At 49.8% G+C, this 23,582-nt stretch overlaps 1 protein-coding gene across 1 annotated transcript in view; it reads right to left on the bottom strand.

Annotated features, from left to right (window-relative positions):
- Window positions 1-23,582, bottom strand: part of IGF2R (insulin like growth factor 2 receptor) — a 96,082-nt gene that overhangs the window by 62,545 nt on the left and 9,955 nt on the right. Inside the window, exons 2-4 of the mRNA XM_087817729.1 lie at window positions 13,770-13,909; window positions 3,835-3,962; window positions 1,980-2,078 (exon numbers count right to left, since the gene is read on the bottom strand). Of these exons, the coding sequence (XP_087673855.1) occupies window positions 1,980-2,078; window positions 3,835-3,962; window positions 13,770-13,909 (367 nt within the window). The remainder of the gene's footprint in view (window positions 1-1,979; window positions 2,079-3,834; window positions 3,963-13,769; window positions 13,910-23,582) is intronic.

The raw sequence follows: 23,582 nt of genomic DNA, 5'->3' as shown, positions 1-23,582 counted from the left end.
CGCTCCAAACTGAGTCCACCTTGTTAACGCTCTATGTTAACCGTATTTGTGTAGCTCTGCTAAGTTCTCAATTTCCTGTGTTCCCCTGCGTGCTGCGGTGGGGGCCGGCCGTGATGCTGTACAGAAAGTATTCTCTAAATGGACCCTCCCAGAGTCCACCGAGCAGGCACCAGAGCGGGCATTTTAAAAGGCGCCGTCTAGAGCTGCCATGACTTGAGCCTGTTGCAGGTCCCAGGCCTGACAAAGCAGCACAATCCTTTTTGAAGTTACACCACAGCCGGTAAGGTGTAACCCGATCGCACTGAGGACAGAGAAGAGCACGGGTGCTTCGCTGTGATCTGCTGAGGGGGCAGCAGGGCTGCTCCAGCGGCCACGTGCTCTTCGGTCCTGCCCGTCTAACGTACCCGCACCCGAGGCAGAAAGAAGCTCAGGCCGTGAGCAGGGCTGTGCGCTCCATATCTGAGAGCAAGAAGCCTTTCAAAACGTAGTGAACCGCCCACGACAGGCCCTCGAGGAACGCACTGAATGAATCAGCCCCAGCTGCCAAGCAGACCTGGAGGTGATCAGAGAACAAACGGCAACATTCTGGGTGCATCTTTAGATCAGCTTCTAAGAGAAACTGAATGTCACTGTTTTGAGAAAAAACATAGCTGCACCTCCCCCCGCAGTCCCGAAGAACAGTTTCGAGCAGGGCGCCCTTCTCCTATAAAGGGCCGCCGAGTAAATACTTTGGGCCTCACGAGTCACGTAGGTCTCTGCCGTGTATTCTTCTTTGTCTTTTTACAATCCTATAAAAACGTAAAGGCCATTCTTCGCTCTGGGGCTGCACAAACACACACCGGGGCAGGATCTGGCCCCGGGGCTGCGGTCTGTGACTTCTGACCTACAACACAGGTCACGGAGAAAACAAACCGCTATTTCTTTATTTATTTCATTTGGAAAGCCGCTTTTTTCCCCTCAGTGGTGGGAGACAAAACTGTCGGTTAGGGAACGCAAGGCAAGAGGACGCTCTGCCGAAGCAGGAGAACGGCCTCGCTGTCAGGTTGGGGCGTCGGGGGACACCACAGGAACATGCACGGGCCTGGAGAGGTTGAGGTCCCCGGGAAGAGCGGGAGGCCACCCCTGCAGCTCCGGGAGGCTCTTACTGCCACTAACTATATGTTGGCCTAACAGTTTACCCTCCGGTTTAAAATTTAAAGTGTAAATCTGACACCATCGCCTGAACACCGGCGACCTTTCTTTGGCCTTACTCCTTTCCACACTTTAAACCTTTCGCAGTGAGCATCCCTCCTGCTCCTTCCCCAGCAAGCTGCCTCTTCCACTCCCATTTCAGGCTGCCGTCTTTAGGGCTGCCGTATCTGAAAAACCTGTGATCACTTATTATTCATAATTTCACTTGGTTTTACTTTGTAAAAACTACCATATCTCTCTTTGCCCTTCTTAAATGATACTATATTAAGCCATCAGTGAAACTGACCCCCATCTGTCAGTTCCTAGCTCCTACGGCTTTGAATTCAATCCTCCAGAACAGACAACTGATGGCAAGAAGTGAGAACAGCCGGCCCATGAAGACGGTTGTCCAGGTGACACAGAACTGGAGGGCTCAGGACACCTGGCCCAGAGTCACAGTCCAGAAGCCACCCCAAAGCTCCACGTAGAGATGGCACCTGTAGGCAGAGTGAACACACTAAATCCCGCTCAACCATGTCACTCAGTCACTGAGGTGAGCAGCACCAGAAACCAAGAACTAACCTGCCTCACGTGGGTGGGTCATTCTACTTCCATCACATCCTGCAATATTTCAAAATGCCCTGTCCTAAAAATAAGAACCACCCGGCACAATTTTAACAATTAAACCACATGGTATCTCTGCTCAAGTGGAATCTGAGAACTAAAAAGGATTTCCACCCCAGTATTTCCAATCTTAAGGGCCCCGGAATGTACTTCCCAAGCGTGTGACCTTGAAGTGCCCTTGTTACCTCTTTCTTAGCTTTAAATGTGTCTTTCTTGCACGCTGCAGTGGTCCTCCACTCAAAGTAGTGCACGCAGTCTGTTGCGGCTACAAATTCAGGAGTTCCCTATTAAAAATAAAGTTAAAGTTACCATACTGCACACTGTAAAGTTTTCTTTTTTCAAGTTAGAAACAGTAAATGAAAATTTTAAAAGTAGCAACCATTTTAGTTTGACAAGGTCATCTACCAAGTTCCCAAACCCAAAAATTCTGAGACAAAGGCTTCATGAAGTCATGTTGGAATTTTGGTATACTCGGGCCAAAACTGTTCTACTGCCCCAACTATGCAAGTACAGTAAACTCATGGGAAGCAATCCTCCGAGTCCTGATCCTCTCAAACTCCAAATGTTCTCTTAACCAAATGCCAACAAAATCAAAGCCAGAAAATGTGACCTCATGCTTCCTGTAAGCGAGGGAGGAGGCCCACCCAAGCCCAACGGGGTTCATACGCCAGCCTCGCTCCAGAGCCCCCCCCACGCCTCCACCAGGGTCGACTCCAAGCCGAACCACAGCGCTGCCGGGTGATACAACACGGCGGGAATTTACCACTGCATGCCCATGTGCAAATCTGTGTGCTTCACAATTCTGGTTCTTTTATGGTGGACACAGAATTTGCGAAGGAAATCAGTTAAAATTAAAACAGGAGCTAGCTTTTTCAGTAATCCACACCTCCATATTTCACAGCACTGCGAACAGACTTTTTTCCCAAGGTTTCGAACATGGACAATACTGCAATTGATAGGCTGATCCAAACTTAATATGTAAGTTCTATTTTTTAAATTCTTGAGATGAGATATTATGGGCCTGAGAATAGGGCAGTCACAGCAAATTCTAAAATAATGTTTCAAAGCAATCTGGTGGCCACATGAATTTCACTCACCCCGATTTTTCTAATCTTACTCTGATTAGAGAACATTCATAGGATCTGTATACAAATTGCTTTTCCTAAAAGCTAGCAATTATTTACTTCAAGTCCCTGTCTAAACACTAAAGATTAAAATTTAAAAATCACGTGCAATATGCAGACAGCAAGAACAAATCACACTTTAAACAATCATGTCCCCTTTCAACACTAGTAATACCCAAAAAGGCTGGGAACCCCATTACACTGGCAAACGCTTCTCCTAGATCAGTGATTTTCACCCTTTTTCATCTCACGGCACACATAAACCAATTACTAAAATTCTGCAGCACACCAAAAAATATTTTTTGCCGATCTGACAAAAAAAAAAAAACAAAACTATAATTTTGATCCATTCACACTGGACGGCTATTGTTGTGCTGGCTGTTGTCGTTTTTTATTTGACAAGCTGAGGGAAAAGAGGTCAGTGCCCCTGACTAAACAGTCAGGTATGGCATATTTTAAAAACTCTGCGGCACACCGGTTGAAAACTGCTGTCCTAGAGAGTTGTCAGTCTCTCCATTTTAATGTAAATGAGGAAAGAAAAACATTTTAAAAAAATAAACGCACTTCCCTAACAACTATCAAAATAAAATGCTGGGAGAAGAGATTTTAGAAAGAAAAAAATGATGCCTGCAATAAACATTAAACTCTGCTTTGAGTTGAAACACATTAATCACTCTGATTTGTAGTTTTACACAGGATGTGGGTCAAGTTTCACTTGAAAGTTGTAACTACAGACTTAGGGTTTTTTACTTACTGGTTCTTAATGGCGACGGTGATTCTGGTTGGGGTTTTGTTTATCTGTTTGTGTTCTCCATCTTTGTCACTTATTCTTCCTGGAATACTGCTACAGCCTGACCTCCCAAGGGGCAAACACTTTCAACAAAAGAAAGACTGTACCGTGGCCCTGTGGACTCACCAAGGTTTTCCCACAGAGGAAGGTGATGCTACTCTGGGTTTTGTGATTCTGGCTTTTCTCCAAGCCACAGCCCACTGCTGTGCTGAATTCCAGAAGAGTTCTGGTTGCACTTTTCAAAAGAGAGTCACCTATTTGGAAAGGAAACAGCATGAACAAGCTATAAAATATTCACAATCACAATGCTATTTTCAAGCATAAGCAAATTAAAAGTGGCGCTATAATTCATCTGAAAGTTTATAAACTTACAAACTGTCCTGTGCCCAGAATTCTGCATCTCAGGAATGGCATCCCACCACCCAGCTGTTCGAGCCCTAAACACATCACGCTGAGTCCCATCATTCTCTCATCTACCGCATTCAGTACATCAGGAAGTTCTACCGGTTCTATGTCCACCCCAAGGCCATCCACATCTCTCCATCTCCGTTACTACTAAAACCACTATCACCTTGCACTTGCACGCTGGCACTGGCCTAACTGTCCCCTTGCCTCCACTCGTCTCGCTCCTCACCATCCCTCTCACCCTGTCCATTTTGCACCAGTGTGATCATCAAATATATATTTTAGAAGCTATAACTCGGCTACTGAAATTCTTCAGTAACTTCCCATTCTATGTGCTATAAAATCAAAATTCTTTAGAGTGGCCCACCAATCAGGTAAGCTTGCCTCAGTTTGCCTGGGACATTATTGTAATAAGCCAGAATAAAAAAGACTAGAACAGAGAAGACAGAGACATTGATGCAAATCAGACTTTAATATATGACACAAGTAACAGATCAGTGGGTAAAGAGGAGGGTGTTCAATAAATGGAATTGGAAACAATGGCAATTTACATGGAAAAAACAGTAAAATTGGATTACTACCTACCACCATATACAAAAATAAACTCTAGATTAAAAATGTAAATGTCAAAAAATGAAACTTTAAAACTCTTATGAGAAAGTATAGTTATCTTTTAGATCTTAATGTAAGAAAACATTTAACACTCAATAGCATTAACTTCAAAAAATTGATAAATTTGAATTACTAAATTTAAAAATTAATATTCACCAAAACTAGCTTAAAGAAAACAGAAACAAGTTATAAACTAGGAGATACACAGAGCTGGCAAAGCACTAGCATCAATTTTATATGTGTGTATACATACATGTGTAAACACACACACACATACACACACACACAACACACACTAGCCCTAACCAGTCTGGCTCAGTGGTTAGAGCGTCGGCCCCGTGGAATGAAGGGTCCCAGATTCAGTTCCAGCCAAGGGCATGTAAAATGGCTGCAGGCTCGATCCCCGGCCCTGGTCGGGCAGGGAAGGGAGGCAACCAATCGATGCGTCTCTCTCACACCAATATTTCCCTCTCTCCCTTCCACTATCTCTGAAACACAATGGAAAAAATATCCTCAGGTGAGGATTTAAAAAAAAAATACAGATATATATATATACACACACACACACACACACACACACACACACATATACACACACACACGAACAAAAAATTTATAATTCTAGGAAATAAAAGAACATGAATCACATCTGACAGAGAACACAAAAAGAGAAGAGATTTTTTTTTTAAAAAACACCCACACTGAGTCAAGACACGATGAATTTTAATATCAAAGGCAAAGGGAAAATTCTAAAGCTTCTAGACAGAAAGGACAGGTCATATGAGTAGATAACTCAATATAAAATGGACAAGACATATTCAGACAGAAGGAAACATGTCAATAAGTATATGAAGAGATGTTCACCATCATTGGTGAACAAGGAATTGCAAATTGAGACCACATGGCATACCAAATACAGCAATTCCATTGACAAAAATTAAATGCCAAATGTTGGAGACGGTGCAGAGCTCTCCCGTGTTGCGTGGAGTGTAAACTGGTACAGCCACTGCGTAAGTCAGCGTGGCGCGACGCCCCAAAACTGAGTATCCGTGCACCTTAGGAGCTAGCCATCCGACTCTGAGGCATATACACAAGAGAACACCATGCACACATATAACAGGAGCCACGGTGAAGGACACTGAGTGTATTTCCTTTTTTTCTTTTTTTTTCCCGAGTGTATTTCAAACCAGCAATAATCTGGAAACAACGAAAATGCCCATCAACAGAAGAGTGAGTCACCTTCGGCAGATCCACACATTAGTACAGAGCAGTCACAGAGGAACAGGCCGCAGGGAAAGGTGAGAGCATAGCTGATGTTCGGCGACGTAATGCTGTTTACCACTTAAGTCCCCCCAAAAGTTAAAAACGTCACGTGCACACACACAGACTGGGGGGCCGGGGACGAGCAAGGGAGGGGAGGGAGGGGACAGATGTTTCAAATGCACATGCGGGCTCACGGTGACCTCCAGGGAAGGGGGCCGGGGGACACAGAGTGGTCACTGTTGGGTCCCTGGGTTTTGTTAGGTGACATGGCCTAAAACGGCTCATTGAAAACAAAAGGAAAGGCTCGGCGGATGGCGGGCGCGGATTCACGAGCTGGGCAGCGCGCCGGCCCGCGGCAATGCGCGCCGAGAGCGCCGGGAGGGGGGACACTCGGATGCGGGGCGGGGCTGCGGGTTTCGGAGCGGCCGCCGGTCACCAGGCGGACGGCGCAGCAGCCCCGTCCCGCCCGCGGCCGCCGCGGAGCCGTCCTTCCGCGCGAAGGCCGCGGGCCCGCCGAGCGCCGGGACCTCGGACAGCGCCCGTGGACAGCGCCCGAGGCCCCGCCCACCGGGGGCGTGTCCGGCCGGGGGCGGGGCGGGCGGGCGGGGCTCGGGCGCCCCTGCGGCCCGCGCTCCGGGAGAAGTGGAGGGAGGGCGGTGGGAAGCGGCGCGCTGCGGCCGCAAGAGGGCGCGCGCGGGGCTGCACCCCCACCCTGAAGACCCTCCCCCACACCTCCTGTCCCCCCACACTGCAGCCCGTTCCGGCCCCGTGCCCAGAGCTCCCGGGGGCTCCTCGTAACTGCCGGGCCCACCCTTAAAAGGAAGGAGAGAGGCCCTGGCCCCGGGCCGAGCGCATCCGCCGAGCCCTGCCGCCGCGGCGCGAAGCACCGGCATCCCTCGGCACCAGGCCCCGCGGCGCCGCGCCAGCCCGGCCATCTCGTCTTCCTCCGCCGCCCGCGCCGCCCGCTGGCCGAGGCCGGCCGCCGACCAGGGCGCACGGGGCGAGGCCGCAGCGACCCGCGGCAGCGATCCGCGGCAGCGACCCGCGGCAACAGGCCAGCCTGGCCATCCTCCCCGGACGAGGGCCGGGCGAGGACTGCGGGGCGGCGGCCAGCACGCCAGGCCCACGGCCAGCTCCCGAGGACGGCGCCAAATGGGCTGGGCCGCGCTCGCCGGGCCCGCCAGACCGCGCCGGGTCCTCCAGACCGCGCGCCGGGCCCGCCAGACCACGATCCCCAGGCCGGGTCCGCCAGACCAGACCGCACTGGCGGGGCCCCGCCAGACCAGAGCGCGCCGGGTCCTCCAGGCCGCACTCTCCAGGCCGGGTCCTGCCGACCAGGCTGCGCGCGCCAGGCCCGCCCGACCACGGTCTCCAGGCCGAGCCCGCCCGGCCAGGCCGCGCTCGCCCAGGCCCGCCAGGCCGCACCGAGTCCTCCAGACCGCGCTCTCCAGGCCGGGTCCGCCAGACCGCGCTGGGTCCTCCAGACCGCGCGCTGGGCCCGCCAGACCGCGCGTTGGGTCCGCCGGACCGCGCGCTGGGCCCGCCGGACCGCGCCAGGCCCGCCAGACCGCGCGCCCCAGGTCCTCCCGACCACGCTCTCCAGGCCGGGTCCGCCAGACAAGGCCGCGCCCGCTGGGCCCGCCAGACCAGGCCGCGCTCGCCGGGCCCGCCAGATCGCGCCGGGTCCTCCAGAGCGCGCCGCGCCGCGCGCGCCAGATCCTCCAGACCGCGGTCCCCAGGCCCCGGGCTGCAAACCAGACCGCGAGCTCCCGGCCCACCAGACGGCGCTCTCCAGGCCGGGTCAGCCAGACCAGGCCGAGCTCTGCAGGCCAGGCCGCGCCGGGTCCTACAGACCCTGCGTACCGGGCCCGCCAGGCCGCGCTCTCCAGGGCCCGCCAGGCCTCGCCGTGTCCTCCAGACCGCGCTCTCCAGGTCCGCTCCGCCCGACCAGGTCGAGCTCGCCCGGCCTCATCCGAACAGGCCGCACTGGCAGGGCCCCACGAGACTAGACCGCGCCGGGTCCTCCAGGCCGCGCTCCCCCGGCCGGGTGCTCCCGGCCAGGCTCCGCGCGCCGAGCCCGCCAGCCCGCGGCCTCCAGGCCGAGCCCGCCCGGCCAGGCCGCGTTCGCCTGGGCCCGCCAGACCCAACCGCGCCGGCCGGCCCCGCCAGGCCGTGGCAGGTCCGCCAGACGGCAGTCTCCAGGCCGGGCCCGCCAGACCGCGCCGGGTCCGCCAGGCCGCGCGCTGGGTCCGCCAGGCCGCGCTCTCCAGGCCGGGCCCTGCAGGCCGCGCTCGCCCGGGTCCGCCAGACCAGGCCGCGCTCGCCAGGACCCGCCCGGCCCGGCCACGCTCTACCGGCCAGGCCGCGCCAGGTCCTCCCGACCCTGCGCGCCAGGGCGCCCGCCCGGCCGCGCTCGCCCGTGCCCGCCAGGCCCGGCCACGCGCTACCGGCCCGGCCGCGCCGGGTGCTCCAAACGCTGCGCGCCCGGCCGCGCTCGCCCGCACCCGCCAGGCCCGGCCACACGCTCCCGGCCCGGCCGCGCCGCGTCGTCCAAACCCTGCGCTCCCGGCCGCGCTCCCCGGAGCCCACGCGGCCCGGCCGCGCTCCGGGCCTGCCGGGCCTCGCCTGCAACCCCCGGCGTCCCCGGCCGAGCCCGGCCGAGCTCGCCACTCGGCCTCGCTGAGGATGCGCGGCCTCGCGATGCCCCCGCCGCGCGCGGCCGCAGGGCCCCCGGCGCGGCCGCTGGGCCCGGCGGGCACGTCCCTCGGGGCCTGCCCGGCCGGCAGGCAGCCCTCCCCGTGCTAGGCGCCCGTGCGCTCGCGCCGCCGCCCAGCTGCCCGCGTCCCCGTCTCGATTGTGTCGTGTCCTCCAAAGTGGACTCACATGCTGTTTCACCAAACTGAAAAAGAACCCTCTCTGCCCAGGTTCTTCCTCCAAGCTACTGCCTCATTTTCTGCTCTTTATATCAACCCTCTTTAAAGAGATTTCTATTCTTGCTACCACTGATTACGACCCTCCCCTCAGAGACGCCCCGTGTCCCCGGCACTGGCTTTTTCCCCCCAAGAGCCACAAGACTCATCCCCTCAGCTCCAAGTCTTTGCTTACAGGTCGCTTTCTCAGCAACAGGTACCCAACTGAATATCCCTGAACTCTACCCCCGAGACCGCCAGCACTCTGAACTCTCCTTCCCTTTCTTTTTTACAGCATTCATCACATTCTAATATACTATTTAGCCACTGTTGTTTTTGTGTGTAAGCTCCATGAAAAAGGGATTTTTGTCTGTTTTAGTGACTGATTCATTCAAGTATTTGTTAAAAATAAATGAATATTAAGTGTTGGCTGTTTTACAATATTTTATTCGTGTATCTTTTAAGGTGTGAACCCAGCAAATCAGAATAAAACATACAATTTACTGAGCCATCCCCATACATACTGTCAAAATTAATGCTACAAAAAAATGTGTTCAAAAATCTAAATGTTAAATTACATTAATTTACAAAAAAATGTAAATCTATTCGTAAGATTTACAAAAGGGGGTTACAGGAATATATTTTAAAATTTAACAGAAAATGCCAGACTATCAGGAGAGACCATAAATGGGACAAAAACGAGTTATATCTAAAACTCAACCAGATACCTTAAATATCCAGTAGAATTACATGGTTTTAAGAAAAAAATGAAAGAATATAGGGCGTAAGAGGGGAAAAAATATATTTTCACATCTTAATATAGTCAGAGATACAAAATTCAATCCAGTGATCAAGCTGGATGGGCTGGTAGTAGACTCCTGAGAGTGTAAACAGGAGTCACAAGACATAAATATCACCTGAAGTCAGGGCCAGGTTCCTGAGTGAATGAAGTCACTGGACACTGCAACTACAACCCGATGGATTCACTGTCCTACCTGAGTCACCAACGAGAAGGCAGCCAGAATCCCAGGCTTTGGTGGTGAGTAACCTCAATTAACACCCTTCCCTAGCAGGCACATTACCTCAGTTAAATGGACTGGCAACGGGGTTTCTGAAGTGGATATTTAGCTTTTAACCCTCGGATTAATTAAATTAAAACCAGAGTATTAATACTTAGGACGTTAGGAGGAAAGTGAACGTTTTGGGTGTTTACACATACTTGCAACGTTTAATGTTTTAACTCCAATTCAAAGGTGATAACAACTGATTTAGATTGTGACCGTATCAGACTACGATCATATTTATAAGTTTGAAGCATTAAATTTTTAAAAATTAAGAATTAAATTTTTAAGATTTAATCGTCAGAACATGCAGCTGAAGTATTTTCAAAGGAAATCAAATATATAAGACCTATAAGCCATTTTAAAATGTGGCGAAGACGATTCATCTAGGTTGTAAATGGAACCAAGTGTTGTTCACAGGCCCCATAAAAATGCTACACTTCCCCCTACACTTGCATATGTAACAGTATCATTTGCCTAAAGAAGAATTAATGTTTGATTTTTTTAAATCAAAAATAATGCAATATTATTTAAACCAAAGTTGAGGTCTTAATACCCGTTTCTAAGTATAAAAACAGTCCTGTGGGCACTATAAAACTCCCATCAACAATGACCTTCCCTAAAGGGCTGTAGACAACCATCGCACAGCACGATACAAAGGTGCCCGCTTCCAGGCCCCTGGCCAACACTGTCTGATGCAACCCTTCAAGCAAACCTCTGTCAATGTGACTGAAGAAAAGAGATTTTATAATTGCGCTGACTTGCACCTACGCCTGGCTTATTAATGAAGGTGCACTGGCGGTCAGGATTTCCTCTTTGTGAACTGCCTGCTCTTAGATTTTGCCATTTTTCTCTCAGGTTGTCTGTCTTATCACTTATTAAGAGAAGATCTTACTTCCTCTAGATTATATTTTCCTAGGTTTTTTCCTAATGTCTATTGTCTTTTTACTTTTTAACTTTAACTGACTTGCCATTTCTGTTACATGATAGGAAGGAGAGGTCTGATGCTATTTGCTAACAGATAAATAACTAAATTACACCCAAAATTTTAGTTACACATTAAGTTCTCATATATATTTGGATCTATTGCCATCTTAGTTCTCCCGTTCCTCTGATTTATTGGAAACTCCAATTTTTTGTGGCTGTTCTCAAAACTCACATTTTTTTTCCTTTCTAGCAAATTCATAAGAAGTTAGTTTTTCAGTTCAGATTTCCCATCATGGTTCCCATTTTAGCTCTACTCTACAACTGTCTGATGTGCCTCTATGGCTCTCCAAACAACACAGCCCCAAATAAGTACAGTACACAGACTCTAGAGCCAGTCTGTCAGCCATCACATTAATAACCATCAACCTCTGGCAAGCGGCTCATCTATTTTGGGCTTTAAGTGTCTTCATTTATAAAATAAGGGAAATGACATCACCTACTTCAAAAAGTTGCTGAATGAGCCCTGGTGGGTGTGGCCCAGTGGCTAGAGCATTGGGCTGCACACCGGAGGGTGTCGAGTTCGATTCCCCATCAAGGGCACATACCTGGGTTACAGGTTCAATCCCCACCCCCAGTCGGGGTAGGTGCGGGTGTCTCTCTCACATTGATGCTGAGCTCTCTCCCCCTCCCCACTCCCTTCCGCTCTAAAAATCAATGGAAAAATACCCTCCCTCCTCAGGTGAAAATAAAAGAAAAGGTTGCTGAATGAATTCAATGAGATTATTTTACTTAAAAGCATAACACTTTGCACATAAGTACACAAGAAATTTAATTATTATTTATTTTTAGAACAAGTTATAACACATTTAACTATGTCTACTGTATGACACAAATTAGCAAAATTAGATCTAATTCAAAACTACCTTTGTTCTCATTAATGTCACCTTCATCCGTCCCTCCCAGTTTGTCTCCTGAGCCTAAGGACAGGGCAGTGACTTCTTGTGCTGAAAGTCCACAGCACCTAGCCTACCTCCTCTCCCTCTGGGAGTTTGAGAGTTTCAAGCTCTGGGAAAAGCATGTGATGTGTGTCTGGGAGAGTAAAAAGAAATTGGAAACTGCTGGTTTGTATCATCGGCGACCTGTAACTTAGCTTTTAACTCATCTAGTCACCTTCAGCCTCTCTCCTTTAACCAAGCTCTGCTATTCCACTGGGCCCAGCTTTCCAAAGACACATTTTATCAGATCACCTCCCCCATGACCATCGCGAATCTAAAATGAACCCACTACCATATGACAACTCCCCTGCCTGGCTTTCAAAGGCGACCTAACTTGGTCATTCCCAACCTCACAGGTCATCCTCCAACGATGTGTCCGCATCTGGTGGCACCTCACACTGTACGAGACAACCACCACCTAGGAGACACTTTTATTAGCCAAAAATACTACAGTCAAGTATTACAACAGAGTCGAGAGGAAAGCTGCTTTTCCTCTTTCTGAAAACCTGAGTACACCGGCCGACAGGCCCCCTCGTGGCCTCTCTTCATGAATCAAAAGGTCCCAGTCAGGAAAATGGCAACCTCACTGGCCAGTTTAAGTATATCACAAAATAAAATCTGCCTGACCCGAGCTCAGAACAACCCGCTGCTTCCTCAGATCTTAATCCTGGGCCGCAAATCCCCCGTATGGTGTTTTCCGTCCAACAGTCTCCTTAATGGGAGACAGTGAAACCGAACAGGAGCTGGGCCTCCACCAGTGGACCCTGAAGACCTTACTCTTCTTACTCGAAACATTTCTTGCTAATTTCCATTCAAAATGGCAGGCAGAGCTACCACAGTGCGCCGCCCCTCGCACGCCACAACCATGCCCAGCCACACACCGTCTCCGCTGCACAGCTGGCCTCACCATGCGGCCTCGCCGAGCACGCTGCTTGGCGGGCATCCACGCAGCCAAACCCGGGAACGATGACACCAGGTCTGTTATGTCTGCCCCGCGTCTCTTCATCTCGGCATCTGCCCCCTTCCCACTCCACGAACTCGGCAGCGCCCTGGGACCCACCACCCTCACCAGGGGAGAGGGAGCATATCCAAGGGAGGGCATATGGGGAACTAAAATGAGCCCCAGGAGAAAAAGGTTTGCACTTATTTCTCTAGGACTGCTGGTCCTTAGGACTTTTTAATTTTTAATGTAAGCCCAAAACCAATGACCCTCTTTTGCCCCACGTGAACACAGATGGCCTGAGAATCACAGAACCACAGAAGAAAGCAGAACGTTGTAAGGGGGAAAGGGCTGGACACTTAGAGGAGATGGGGTGAGCGGGGGAGTAAAGACGGGGTTTGAGAAAAGCATGAGAAGGCAGAGACATATAGGAACATCCTTCTAGGTCAATCAATACAACTGTGCATAATTCTTTGTAATGACTGGCTACACAGTATCCATTAGATCAATTTCCAACCTTTTTCATCTCATGGCACATAAACAAATTATTAAAATTCTGCAGCACACCAAAAAGTATATTTTTTCCAGTCTGACCAAAAAATAGGTATAGTTTTGATTCACTCCCACCGGACAGCTATTGTTGTGTTGGCTGTTGTCATTTTTTAATAAGGGAAAAGAGGTCAGTGACCCTAATTAAATAGTCAGGTTTTGCATGTTTTAAAAATTCTCACAGCACACCAGTTGAAAATTGCTGCACTAGATGGAAGTAACCTAATTTGATCTCATAGTGGACATTTAAATCGTTAGCACTTTTAACTATGATAAAACATAAAATGGATGTGATGTATTCTAAGCATATATAATTGTGTAGATATCTACATATTCAAGAGGTCGTTTCTGCAAAATTGGGATGGTGCGCATTCAGAAATTTCAGGACAGATTTACTCACCCACGGAACGATAGCTGCCTGTCTTCAGGTCGTGCATACAGACAGCACTCGATGCCCCACACTGGGGAATACCCACGTTTCCACAGACGCTGATTTTGTAAAGCATGTGATTTTTGGTATCAACAGCTTCCCATGTGTAACTAAAAAGGAAGAAAAACAATTTGTCATTGTCAGTGATCTGCCAATAATTAAACTTCTCTCTAGTATTACATTCAAGCCACATTTGCTTAAGACTCCCACAACTTTCATTAGCCAAAAATACTGAAGCCAACTACGTCAAGTTGACCAGAAGCCAGGGCAGAAACCACTAAATACCACCTTGCTCTGGTTCAATCCGCCCCGAAGCCACCTCAACACTCAGCGATCATCAAAATTCTTAAAATTCTACCGTCCACTTAAGAGTATCAACTCAGATAAGTAACTGCTCAAGAATCGTGTTGATATAAGACAGTAAGCGTTCAAATCACTCTGGAATGCTGAAAAGCCAAAGAGTGTGTTTTTTTACTTTGTTTATTTTATTTAAAAACTACTTGTGGCATGAAAGACAGTTCTACTTCTGGTTTTACTTTTTACTGCTCCAGCTCAGATCGGAACTGACAAGATGAAGTTGTGCAACGAGTCCACTATCTGACTCAAAATCAGACTGACTTTATTTAGGTTGAGCACCGCGACAAGCATTTCACAGGCATTAAAACACACCGTATGCACCCTGGCCGGATGGCTCAGTGCTTAGAGCTTCTGCGCCGAAGGCTCGTGGGTTCAATTCCCGGTCAAGGGCACATACCTAGATTGCAGGTTCGCTCTCTCTCCCCCCGACCCCCCCCCCTTCCTCTCTCTCCAAAAACCCATTTAAAAAAAAACATATCCTCAAACGAGGATTGAAAAAAACACCTCACTGTACGTTCAAACCTCTGGCAAAGCAGCTACTGAGTAACTGTTAATGAATGAATCTGCGCACTTCGGACAAAATAATGGCCTTGTCAGTTCTGTCAAAACAGTGAGTCTCAATTCTCCAGTCAGACGGGGAGAATGTTCTGTCCGTTTTGCAAACTGGGGTTCATTTCCTCAGCCAGGGTAAGAGACAGAAAATGAGGAATGTGGCTGAGGAGTTTCCTGCGAAATGCAGACGCTGTGTTAACAGAACTGGTGAAAGGGAGATAGATAAATAACTCAGAAGTGCTTCGCTCGGCCTACCCCGGAGTTGCGGGGGCCGGGGGTGGGCCTGGAGGTCACCGCTCGCGCCCACGCAGCGCACCTGGGTGATGGACGGCGCCCCCCGAGGAGGAGCAGAGCGGCCCTTCCCCCAGCACCGAGACAGGCACTGGGCACCGGGCAACACGCCCTCCGGCCTAGAAGTCCCCCCAGTAGCCGGCTCAGCCAGCAACGGAGGAACCCCACAATGGGGCTGGTGGCAGCAAGGAGCCCAGCATTCTCCCGCACATAGGCATGGGGACCCGTCATACCCACCTGTCAAGACGCTAAGGGACACAAGCACACATAAGCATTCAGGCAGATGACAGACTGTCCCCCAGAAGTTCAGACAGCCCGGCACTGCTAGAACCCTGAAAAACAGGCTGGTGTGCTTGTCAAGGGCCCGCCTTGGGGCGACGGCGGCTCGAGAGCAGGCGCCACTGAGCGCCCCTCCGCGCCAGACGCACCTCAGAGCTGCCTCCGAAAGTCCAGGGGGTCCGACGGCAGGAGAAAGGAGCCCAGGTGCTACCAGGCAGGAGACGGTCCTCAGCAAAGGCCTGTTTCCTTTGACCTTCACTCACTTTTTTATTTGCTTCACAAACATTCTTAAGTACTTACTGCAGAGGCACTGAGTACAGCAATGACCAAAACAGACCCCAAAAACAATTGTTGCCCTCCTGGTAGATATTCCAGTTGAAAACGGAAAATAAACAGAACACAAATACACAGGATAATTCCACCGACTAGTATGTGCTGCTGGGACAAAAACAAAGTAGCCGCACTTGACAGAGACGGTCCAGCAGCTACTTTGGACTGGGGAGTCTTCACACAGGGTATTTGCCCTGAGGCCTGAGTAACAAAAGGGAGCAACCCGAGGGGAGATACGGTGGAGGAATATCCCAGCCGAGGGACCGGACACTGCAGGGTGCCGAGGCAGAAATGAACTCGGCGGGTTGTTGGAAAAGAAAGGAGGGCCTCACGGCTGGAGCAGCAGAAGGTGAGGTCAAGGAGACGGGCCGCCTGGCCACGTCCGGGCCTTGCAGTCTAAAGGAAGCAGTTTTGATTTTGTACTTGAAGCAGAGGAAGGCCCCTCAAAGAAAAGACCCTATGGATCTTCCTTAAATGTTTAAGTTAGTGTTTTTATTTGCAGAGTGTTAGTAAAACTTGTCTATTAAACTGCTAACCTCTTGAAGCCATGACTAAATCCCTCCAAGATACTAGACGTCAAATGTATGCCTTCAAAGAGGCCTCATGAAGCTGTTTCACAATCTTAAGTATACGAGAGGGGTGTGTAAAGGTATCATTTTAGAATAAGCTGACCGGTAGGAATCACCTCTAAAGAAATCCACACGGTACCTAAAATGCTATGCTTTTTTTAAAAAACAGAAACCCACTGCTGTTTTTGTAGAGATATTTAAATAAGGTGGATGTAAGAAGTGTGTGTTTGGGGGGCAGAAAAGAGGTGAAAAGGGGGAAAATGGGGGCCATTGTCCTGCTTCCCTGGAAATCAGGGTCCCTAGAAAGAAAAAGCACCGCTCCATTCCATGACATTTCTTTCCTCTGCATGCACTTCATATTTGCTTTGTCGAGATTTATCAAAATGATAAGTGGTTATGGGAGTAGGAAGGGAGGGTCCTATGTAAGTACTTGAGCACTGGCTTTTTTTCAGGGGGTTGACTTAACCACTCAGCACAGGGTGGCCCCCTCCAAGCTGGCGCCTTCAACGACACTCACACCCCCACCCTGCAGCACATGGGTGAAGTCCTCGGTCACGTCGCTTACAAAGAAAGGGAGGGCCCCGGCACGTTTCTGACCTACCCTACCACAGCATCTGCAGACCATCAATGCTTGAAACATCCGGAGTCCAGGGGACTTATGTCTGCTTTAAAACAAAAAACATGCCTAGCGCCTTGTATCATTAGGAACGCAGGGATAATCCTTTAGTTGAAATAATTTATCTGAAAACTCACGAAACATTTTCCAAAAACCATTGTGTATTCTGGTATGCACACTGGCTAGATTAAATTATCATCTAGATCTGCTTCTGCTGGTAATAAATATTTTTTAAAGACTATTTCATAATAAACTTGGAAGTCGCATAAATATCTGATAGCACTGTTGAAGAAAATTACGTGCTTGAAACTAGATGATCCTACATGCCTTGCCAGATTGAAGGCCACACTGCCAGAGCGTCCCAGGCTGGAGTCGTTCTCGAAACGTATGCTAACCTTTAATGGCAACCGTGATCACATTATAGAACCAGAAAAATGGTTTCAGAAACAACAGAAGTATTACAGACTAAATAAAATTTAATGGTATCTTGAAGGAATAATAAACTTTTGTCCAAAAGCTTGTCCGCTAGAAAATTCTCTATCTGAAGTGAATGTGTACAGCCAAAATCAGGCAAACCCAACAGTAAGACTCGTAACAGCCAGATGAGACCACTCAGCTGCGATGCACAGAAAATCTCTATCCTACACTAAGTGGGGCTTATACAAGTCAAAAAAACACAATGAGAAAAAAGCAGACAGCAAAAAACGAGACCAACGTATTAGATCAAAATGAAAACTAAGCTGTAACATTAAAATTTAAATTTTTGGCAAGAAGCAAACCTCTGGAAGAAAATATTTGCAAGCTGTGTGGAAATGTAATCTTTACTCAAACACACACACACACGCACACACGCATGTTTTAAATCTATCTGCTCTATGTGCAGCTCCTACAGCCGGGTAGGTATGGAAGCTCACGGGGCATTTTCTGGAAACTCTAACACCCACGTCAGGGTGAAGTCTTCTAAAAGTCACTAGGGCTCCAGGCCTGTCCTCCATCTCATCCGAGGGACCCGAGGGGACAGAGGGAGGTGGGGCAGCGAGGACCACAAAGGCTGGAGGAAGCAGATGGTCAATGGGAAACATCACCAGAAGCCCTGTCCACGGGCCCAGCCTTGCGAAAGGCAGTTAATATCCTCAAAGGAGGCAGCCCATCCCCAGTCAGAAATGCTCATCTGGACACAAAATGATCTGTGCAAGAACCTTGGCTTTGAAAATTAGCAAAAGCCAGCAAAATCCTTGTCATTCTACACCTCATTTTCCAGAGTGTGAAATGTAGTGAGCCGATGTCCCCTCCCGCTATCTCAGAAAATCCAAATCCATTTCAAAGCAAACTTGACAATGACAGATATACACACACACCCGATAAGTCTTCTGGACCAAGTGGGCTCCCCTGTGAATCCACAGCTAGAACACCCACCCCGCTGGCCTCTCCCACCACTCAAAGCCAAATTTTCTTAGAGACACCACTGCACTGCTGCTCCTTCCCAGGACAATGACCGACAGGCACAAAATCAATAGTGAGAGATAGTGGAGGAAGGAAACCTGGCCAGTGGACCTCAAAGGCATCAGCGCACATCTGCAGGTGTGAACACCTTCAGAACAAAGCCCCCAGGCACTTGCTGCCAGGATTCACCACTCCCGAGTTCCAGCTTTGGAGTGAGAGTCCAAGCTCAGGAAGATGCAGCGAGCCCCTTGCCCAACAACACACAGTTGGGAAATGACAAGGCCAGGAGCTAGCTCAGGTCCGGCTGAGCTGAGCCCTAGGGGCAAATGCTTAACCACGGCAGGAAACTGCCTCACTCGCTTTCAATGCTTAAAAGTTTCTTTAACTTTTCAGAAAACATTTAGTTTCAATTACAACACCAAACTTGGCAAAACGTTCATACAAAACGTTAGTGTCAATCTTGTGACATGTATTAATGCCACTAAAATGACAGATTCGGGGTTGCATAAAGACTTCCGGAGCCGGTTAGCCCATCTAGGGATGGCCCCTGAGGAAGAGCTGAGAGCCTGGGGAAGATCCGGGCTGTACCATGTGCCACTGATCAGGCACAAGGTAATGTATTTGTCCTAGCTCAAGTTCTCCCCCAGGTTTTAAACTTCTGCTCTTTACACCCCCACCCAGGTCTGCTTTCTCTTTTGTAGAGTTCAAATGACCAAACCCCAGAGGCAGCACCTTCTGCAGCCTCCATTTCCTCGCCCGACTGGTTTCATGGAAAGGCTATCAAGTCCCTTCCCACTGCCTGAGCTAACTAACCTCTTTGTGCCCAAGCTAGCTGAGGATCTGCTAAGGAAAACATCTACGCTGTTCCCATCTCAGATCCGCTCTCCTTTAACATGACTCCTTAGTGCAGAGGGCTCCCCTCACAAACCCCAACAAAGAATCCGAGAGCGAGTGTCATCAGTCACTCGAAAAACAGCCGCAATCAAACCATCACATTCAGCAGGGACCGGGGGAGGGGGCTGAAGTCCTGCCCAAGGTAAATCACTTTTAGAGCTCTCTGATGTTAAAGGGACCTGTGTGGCTGAAATATGCCCTGGACATGGACAATTAATTTCCCCCTACACGCCGAGCACACAGGCCGAGTGCCTCCCTTGCAGAAAGCTGAGGACTGTCTGGCCCTGACTGTAATCCCACGGCCTCTGCCAGAACCATCGCGGACGGCCGCGCTCAGGCCGCGTTTGTTAAGTGGCACAGAGGTTCCATTTTAACCTCATTTGGTTTAAATTTCATAATATCCTGAAAGGTGTTGGCAGATTACCAATTAGAAGGAAGCACACAAGTAATACACTGTCAACCAACCCAGAGGCAGGAAGGCGTTTCGGTTTTCCCAGTGCTGCTCCCGCCAACGCCACCGAGAACCATCCCGTCAAGACCAACCCAGCCGCGGGCCGCGCGGCAGACAGCAGCCAGCACGCGGCCCGAGCGCAGGGCGCGGGCCCGAGCCCGCGGGCCGTCTCCGCTGGGCGCACCTCCGCGCACATCTGTTCAAAAGAAAGGGAAAATGCAAAAGAGAAAGCCAGAGGCCGAAGTTCAACTGGACAATATTTTTAAAGCATTTGACATCAGTGTCTTACGGCAACGCCTCTCAAGTTTCCACATATGTCATCGCTGAGCACTGCAAAACTACAATACCTTGTAAAATATAATTTGGGGTTCTTTCATTTTAAAATCAGCTAACATCTAAAATAAAGTATATAAAATTCAGTTATAAAATGTATAGTATGCCCAACCCTCAGGAAAAAAAAAAAACCTTGGAAAACTGAGTTCCTTCCCTGCAACATGAGCCCTTATTCTGCCCTTGCCTCACGTGTGGCCGCACAGCCAGACACTTTTGAAATATGTCCTAGTTCCCTGGTTCTGAGTCCTGGGGTTACAGAAATGGTCACGTAGCTATTAGACATTTTATTACTGGCCTACAATTATCCATATATAAAGCAGGATAGAGGAGTCAGTAATAAAGTGAACAAGCATGTGTAAATCTATAATTTGGTTTCCTTAAAAAAAAAAAAAAAAGTTGGTGATATACGAGCTAAATTCACAAAACATGGCCACTGGCTAGAGGACTGTTTTTCCAAATCCAGAGTGAGCGGCAAATCTAAAATTTGGAGAACAAAGGGAATGCAAAGTCTTTCCAATCTGAACATCAAAAGAGATTTTCCTGCCTGCCCAGGTAGCTCAGTTGGTTAGAGCGTCGTCCCAGTACGCCAAGGTTGCGGGTTCAATCCCCGGTCAGGACACATACAAGCAGCAACCAATGAATACATAAATACGTGGGACCACAAAGTGATGTTTCTTTCCCTCTCTCCTCTCTCTTTCTCTCTCTCTCCCTCTCCCTCTCAATCTTTCTCCCTTCCTCTCTCTAAAAATCAATAAAGAAAAGAGAAAAAAAAGATTTTCCTACTTTGGCCTGCATCCAAGTCCTCTGACAGAACATTGAGGAAATTGTTTGGCTCATGACTGGCCCTTATCATGATCAGAGAGTTTCTTAGCTCCTACATCCAGCCCCGTACCCTTCAAAAATCTGCAACAGTCTCTTAAAACTAAGAAGGGGAAGAATAAAGGGGGGGGGGGGCAGGCAAAAAGCATGAAAGGAGGCAGGGTCAACCAAAATGGACATTTTCCACGAATGTCACTTCTGTCAATTTTCCCTTTTTTGTTAACCCTCACCCAAGGATATTTTTTCCACTGATTTTTAGAACGGGACAAAGGTAGGGAGGGGCAGAGGGAGGAAGAAACATGGATGTAAAAAGGACACATCGACTGGTTGCCTCCCACATGCACCCAGACGGGCGCAGGGATCGAACCTGCAGCCCAGGGACGTGCCCTTGACTGGGAATCGAACCCTCGGCCCTTCGGCCCTTGGCCTGACCCTCTAACCACTGAGCCACAGTGGCCAGGGCTTGTCACCAACTTTCTGCTGCTGACACTGAAAGAAAAAAAAATCTGATTTGGCGTGATAATCTGCACGGCGATCTGAAGGCCAGGGGACACTGCGTTTGACACAGCATGGCCAAAGCTTATACAGGAAGTACTTCACTTCCTATTCTAACAAACCCACAAAGCTGTGGAAAAGATATGGGGCCTGCAAAGAAGAAAAGGAAAGAAAAGGCAAGAAGTGCCAGGCAGTCTTGGTCTTTCCCTGGTGGTTCCACAGGGTCTGGGAGCAGGAAGCCAGCTGGCTGGAGAGGGATCCGGCTGAAGCAAGGCACTAGGTCCACACCAGAGCATCGGGCGCGGGGGGGCAACGGGGGCCCAGCAAAGCTTTTAAAACCAGCATCACGAGTGACTGACGGGTCATGTGAAACGGAGGTGGGTGTCACTCAGAAAGGGGCATGGCAACAGTGGGAAGAGCCCACAGACCCAGCCCTGACTCCTGCCGCGCCCTGACCAGCTGTGTGAGTCATACTTCACTTCTCCGAGCCCCAGCTTCCTGGTCTACAAAACTGAGCCACCCCAAAAGGTCGCTGCCAGGAAAATCGAGACTGGGAACGTAGAGCTTTCGAGAGACTATGATCGAAGGCTTTCATCTGGATAAACAGGATTCAGGCTGCTAAAAATTAAGCTTACAAAAAATGTTTAAGTTGGTTTGGGGCCTCCTAAAGGAATGTCACATGACACTGGCAAGGAACTGGAGGGGAGCGGAAGGGAGAGGACCTTGTCTTGAGCCATCTGCTCCAAGTTGATGGAGCTCAAGGGAGAGATGGGGGGAAGGAAGGCTCAGGACATATACACACACACATCAACCATCTCGGGGGGCTCAAGACACACACACTACCAGCCTCTGGGGGGGAGTCAGGACACACACACACACACACACACACACACACTAGCAGCCTTGGGGGGCGCTCAGGACAGACATACACACATACCAGCAGCCTCCTGGGATCACTCAGACAGGACAGCTACACATACACACACACACACACACACACACACGGAGTCCTGAATCCATCGGAAAGTGACCCTCCACAGCACAGAGCTACCAAAAGGCCTGGCCTGGCCTCCCTCTGTGACAACAGCTCCTGCGTTTCGCCTCAGTTCCACTCTAAGGGACCAGGATACAAGCCAGAGCGTCAACCCTAAACCCTGCTCTGGGAGGACTTTCTAAAAATCAGAGTAATTACCTGGATGTTCTCATGCTCTGTGCCCCATATGCATAAGGAAGGTTGGATTATAGGCTAAACCTCCTTCCTAATTACACGGATGTCTGAATCCAACTGCCTTGAAAGTCAACCCAGCCCATGGCAGAGAATTCCAACCTTAAGCTCAGTCCCCGAACCGGTGTCACCAATGTCCCAGAAACCCCTCCCAGACACAGTGTCCTTCCTTCAGAGCCCGACCAGTCAGCTCAGCTGGTTAGTTCATGATGCTAGCATGGCCATCCAAAGGTGCTAGCTCTTCACTGGGCCAACAAGGTGACACAGGAAACGTCACTGCTTTGCAGATGCTGGGGTCAAGGGTCGGACTGGCAGATGGGGCTCAGCAACAAGGAAACACACACACACACACACACACACACTCCTGTGGTGCCCGGTCAGGCATCCTCTGTACGTGTTCTTTTAAGAAGAACAGGGTTATCTCACCTAATCCTTAGGAGATTTTAAGAACAGAAGGAATATCCATTGAGCAACTAACCATAGGCCCTGCACTCACATCTCCCCGGCAGCTCCTCGTCGGCCTCCTCTGCTGGTTCCCCGTTGTGGGGTACACCTCTGTCACGGGGTACAGCTCTGTCACTTCCTCAGCAATCCCACCCAGGGGTTTCCCAGTTGCACAATAGCAGCTCCCAAATGGATATCCCCAGCCCACAGCACTGCCCTAAACCCAGAGGCACAGTGTCACTGGCCACCCAGCCTCCCCACTCGGGTGTCTAGTAGGCTTCTCAACGCCAGCAGGGCCGAGCGAAACGCCTTCTCCTCCCCTAAGGTGCCTTTCCCGCAGGCCTCCCCATCTCTGGAAATGGCAACTCCATTCTTTCCACTGCACCACGCAATCTTCTTCTTTCTCTCCTCACACCCCATAACCAACCATCGGCAAACCATGTCATCTTCACCTTCAAAACATCCAGAACCTGACCACTTTCCACCACAGCACTGGGTGGAAAATGCTACAACCCTGGGCCAGCCTACGACTTCTTACCTGGTCTGTCAAAACTCCCAGCCTCCCCCTTGGCCACGCCTACCCTGTGTCACTCTTCTGCTCAAAATCTCCCAGACTCCTTCCTCCCCCACATACAAGCCAGTCCTTGCCACGGCCCTCGGGACCCAGCCCCTCGCGCTCGGCCTG

This window comes from Miniopterus natalensis, chromosome 5 (assembly GCF_054644295.1).
Source record: "Miniopterus natalensis isolate mMinNat1 chromosome 5, mMinNat1.hap1, whole genome shotgun sequence".
Taxonomy (NCBI): Eukaryota; Metazoa; Chordata; class Mammalia; order Chiroptera; family Miniopteridae; genus Miniopterus; species Miniopterus natalensis.
The sequence above is the reverse complement of the archived record's forward strand: the minus strand, read 5'-3'. Positions and strand labels throughout refer to the sequence as shown.